Genomic DNA, 4,659 nt, shown 5'->3' with positions numbered 1-4,659 from the left:
ATAGATAGATCGATAAAGATAGATACATAGATACAGTAAAGTTAGATACGTAGATAGATAACTCGAAGACAGATAGATAGATAGATAAAGTGTTGAGAAGGAGAGTTGATCGATCGTAAGCGAGCGAGACACTGGTCTTCTCTCCTTCTCTCTCTTTCCTTTAGAGTTCAAGGAGGAACTCCCTGTTAAGAATACAGACCGAAAGAGTATACGAGAGAGACGTAGCTCGGTCTCCATATCTATCTGTCTATCACTCTATACATCTGTCCCGTCTTCCTTTACTCTTAGGATCTTTTGAGTCTCTGTATAATTCTGTAGAAAATTCATCTGCTCGGTTTGGTCGCTAAAGAAGTAAAGGAAGATAGGGAGAGAAACACACAGAGACAGCAAGCATCATACATACAGTCCGACTTCCTCTTCTCCTTCATCTATTCACTTTCTTAATTCCTTTCTTTCTGCTTCTTCTTTTCTTTCTTACGTCCTTTCTTTCTTGTTTCTTTCTTCTCTGCGCGAGAAAGAGAGAGCTCAATTTTCTTCTTGCGTACTCGTTCTGTCTCTGTCGCTTCACTCCTTTCAAACCAAGCGCGGAGAAGAAAAGGAAGAACGCCTAACTAAAGAACCCTGTCCAAAGTGACTCTATCCTTGTCCCTCTCTCTCTCTCTATGTACTTCTTTATCTTCTCTATAGAGTACTTCTTGTATCTATAGAGAAGCTTTGACAAGAGCGCCTCTCGCACTTGCTTGTCTTCGGGCGAGTCTTATTGCCTAAGATAACGGAGATAAGAAATGGTCTCTTTCACCTGTCGATCTTTCCGTTCTGAAGAAAAAGAAGAGTAAGATTCCTGTCTTCCCTATCTCCTCTGGGAGAGCATCTTGACCACAAGAAAGACAAGGAAAGAAAGCGAGAAAGAAGAGAAAGAGAGAGAAAGTCTGGAGTTCGAGTTGTTTTCTCTCTTTGAATGACTTTCTTGTGTGTTTCACTTCTTCTCTTTTTTTCCAGGCTTAGCCATGAAGATCTCTCAAGACCAACTTCTTCCTTTCCTTCCTTTTCTTCTTCTTCCTTTTATCCTCCTCTGTCTTCCTACGGTGATAAAGGACTCGTTTTTCCCTCATTCTCACTCTCTCTCTTAGACGTGGTGTCTTCTTCTTTCTTCTTCTTTCTTCTTCCTGCAAAGGCATCAAGCTCCCCGTCCACAGGTCCTTCTTCTTCTTTCTCTTCACTATCTTCGAGAGAAGAAGCTGGAGAAAGCCTTCAACACAATCCCCCTTCTTCTTTTTTCTCTTTAACTATGTCTCCCTCGTCGTTCACGCCTTCCGTCTTTGCCTCGCCACCTAATGTGAAGAGAGTCTTCCAAGCAGGAATGGAAGAAGATCTAAAAGAAGGAGAAGAAGAGAAGAAGAAAAAGAAGAAGAAAGAAGAGGAAGAGGATATACGATTGAAGAGAGCCCCTCCTCAAGAGAAGAAGGACGAGAGAAACATCAAGAAGAAGAAGAAGAAAGGCACAACTACAGAAAGACTTTTCTCATCTTTCCTTTCGCTTCTTGCTGAAGAAGAAAAAGAAAGAGATGAAGATCAAGACTACAAGCTTGTTTCTTCTTCTTCTTCAGAGAGACAGAAGGAATCTCTGCCAACAGGAACGATAGTTGTTCTGGTCTTCATGATATTAGGATTGTGCTTGTCTCTATGGTTTAACTGGAGCATTTGGATTACCAGAAGAATCTATGCCTCCTCACGTCATAATCTCCTCTTCACTTCTTCTTTCTACTCTTCTTCTTCTTCTTCGAAAAAGCTCGACTGGGATGGATCAGATCAACTCTCTCCTTATTCATCGTAGAAGAAAAGTTCTTCTTCTTCTTCTCTATGTTCTTCTTCTTCTTTATCTTCTTTGACGGCTTCGAGATTTCCATTCATTTCGCTCCGAAGATATTTCTTCTTGTCTCGCAGCCGAAGAGGAAGAGGGAAGAGAGAGAAGAAAAGAAACAAAAAAGAAAGAAAGGAAGAAAGAACAGATGCTATACCAGAGATAGACTTTTCTCTTGGAAATGATAAGGAAGGTCCCTTATTACACAGAAAGAAAGAAAGAGAGGTCTACGTACGTACATCCCTCTTCTTTCCTTGCATCATGCATTCCTATTCTTATCATCTATCTATCTCTCTCTCTGTCTCTCTTTCTGTGGATGTGTGTGTCTCCATGGCCTCGATTGACTAGCCGTAACTTGAATTGATCTTACGAAGGACTCGTATATACAAAAAGCGTCTCCAAAAGAAAGAGAAAGAAAAACAGAACAAGAAGAAGAAGAAAAATACGACGTCCTCAGTCTCTCTGCAGATGCATAGGCTATCGATGCTTTTCTCTCCCTCTCTCTACACACACCTATCTCTATCTATCTATACATTCAGAACAGAGGTCTTTTCTTCTTTTTCATGAGACGTCATCTCCATCGCTGTGTTTGCTCGTCTTCCTCGATCGAAGGCTTCCGAGAAAACCGATCAGAAAGAAGCGGAAGAAGATCTCTCTCTCTCTCTCTTTTCATCTCCTTTTTGAAAGACCCCTATCTATCTCTCTAAGTCAGTTGTCATCAGACCTTCTCTTTCTTCTTCTTCTTTCTTTTTTGACATCTCGGTGTCGACGATAGAGAGAATGAAAGAAAGACAGAGAACCGATGATACAGAAACTTCAGATACGCAGGAATCTCCTTTTGATCCATCTCTCTTTATTTCTCTCTTTATCTCTCTTCTATTTCTCTCTCTGGCTTTGCGACGTATGAGGGGAGGGGGTGCTCAAAACTTCCTCTCTTAACAAGTAAAAAGAGTCACTCTTTCTTTCTTTCTTTCTCTTTCTTTTTCTTTCCTGTTCCAAAGCCCTCGTGCGTGCACACATCTGCCCTGCCATCACGTATGTCTATACATGCACAAATGAGATACACAAGATCTATATCTATACATATATATGCATGCACTATACATGCATACAGATATATATGTGTAAGTGAGAAGTGAATAGATGGCTGTATTTGTACAGCCCTGAACCCTATATAGAAATGTATGCACGAACAAGAGAGATATGTATTTATGGAGGTGTTTTATATGCGAGCGGGCGTGTAGTGACGGAGAGTGCATGGCATACCAAGAAGAAGAAGAGCAACTTGACTCGGGGGTATTTCATTTTCTTCTCTCTGATACGCTCGACCTCTCCTTTCTTCTCTCTTTCCTCTTTCTTCCTTCTGCCTCTACGCAATTCATTCGCTATGCAATGCCCCACACATCCATAGAGAGGCGAAACCAGCCCTTTCTCTCACTTCCAAGAGATTCATTCATCCGCTCTATCGATCTCCTTCTCTATCTTTCTCTCTTCGTGAATGACTATATATAGACTCTGTGCACGTGTCTATGTAGGGGGCCTGTATACTTGTGTATATGTATCTAATCGTGTGAGCTGTGTTGATCTTCTTCTCCTCTTCTTCGACTCTCTCTCTCTTTGTGTGTTTTGTATTGCATGCATGCATGGAGGAGAAACCGCCGCAGGTCTATAGGAATGTGTTTTGTAAAGCCTTCCTTGGCTTGACGAGAATATCCCAGACATGTCCCATAAGAAAACTTTCTTCATTCTCTCTCTCCATGTGTCGCGTGACCCATCCTAAGCTTCTTCTACGTGAATCTTCCCTAGTGCATGCACATCATCCCGAATTCTCCCTTGCATGCGAAGATCCATTTTCCTCGTCAGCCACATCGCTCAAGCCTCCTCTCATCTTCCTCTTTAGATCCTTCATATTCTACACATGTCTATTGTTCCTCTCTCTCTCTATGTATAAGCGCTATAGTAGGTATACACCAACTGTAACTCGTGGAATCTATATCTCCAGATATATACGACACACCAGAAGTATATATACATGTAGAGAGAGAGATGCAAATAGATAGATAGATAGAGAGACAGGTGCAGTACTCTCTATGTATGTCTTTCAGATCGGACATAGCCGTCAGAGCTCCATCTATAATGCTGACGCTCTCCTTCCCACCCCTCTCAGGCCCACGCAAAGAAAGAAGAAACACCCTCCTCTCAGCTATACCTGTGTAGAAGTCATACGCATAGACATGCATGCATATATATATATATATATGCATATGACACTGTGATGCGTATTCAGTCTGTGTGTATGACGTGTGGATAGACGTTTATGTCTCTTCTTCTTTTTCTTTTTCATCCAAGCAGCAAAGAATGAATGAGGGTACCATTCACCTGGTATGTTTGTCTTCTCTCTATCTGTCTGGCATTCCCTTATGTATCTCTTTATACTTTTCATGTGTGAGAGGTGTCCCTTGGAATGCTTTCTTAGTCACCTCATGATGAACGTGAAGTGTACATACACCTCACCATGTCTCTCTATCTTGTTCTAGTCTTTCTCTCGCAAATGAAAAAGAACAGACAGAAACTTCAAGAGAAAGAAAGAAAGAAGTTTGTTTGAGCCAAGCAGTTGCTTTCTCTTTCGATCATTCATTCATTGTCTTCTTTCTCTTGTATTGTCTGTCTGTCTTTCTCTCTCTCTCTCTCGGTTTGGCAACATCGACCGTTCTTCACTTATCACGCTTCCACAGAAACCAAGACAATATCTATCTATCTATCTGTCTATCTTTAATCAATGCATAGAGATAGAGAGA

General features: G+C 41.3%; 1 protein-coding gene across 1 annotated transcript; it reads right to left on the bottom strand.

Moving 5' to 3' along the window:
• Window positions 1-15: 15 nt before the first annotated feature.
• CSUI_001845 (uncharacterized protein) lies at window positions 16-4,643 on the bottom strand. The gene has a single exon (XM_068062048.1). The coding sequence runs from the start codon at window positions 4,123-4,125 to the stop codon at window positions 3,784-3,786; it is 342 nt and encodes a 113-aa protein (XP_067925976.1). The 5' UTR covers window positions 4,126-4,643; the 3' UTR covers window positions 16-3,783.
• Between the last annotated feature and the right edge of the window lie 16 nt (window positions 4,644-4,659).

The sequence above is a fragment of the Cystoisospora suis genome (genome assembly GCF_002600585.1).
Source record: "Cystoisospora suis strain Wien I chromosome Unknown contig_746, whole genome shotgun sequence".
Taxonomy (NCBI): domain Eukaryota; phylum Apicomplexa; class Conoidasida; order Eucoccidiorida; family Sarcocystidae; genus Cystoisospora; species Cystoisospora suis.
Note: the sequence above shows the minus strand (reverse complement) of the source record. Positions and strands in the feature narration are given on the sequence as shown.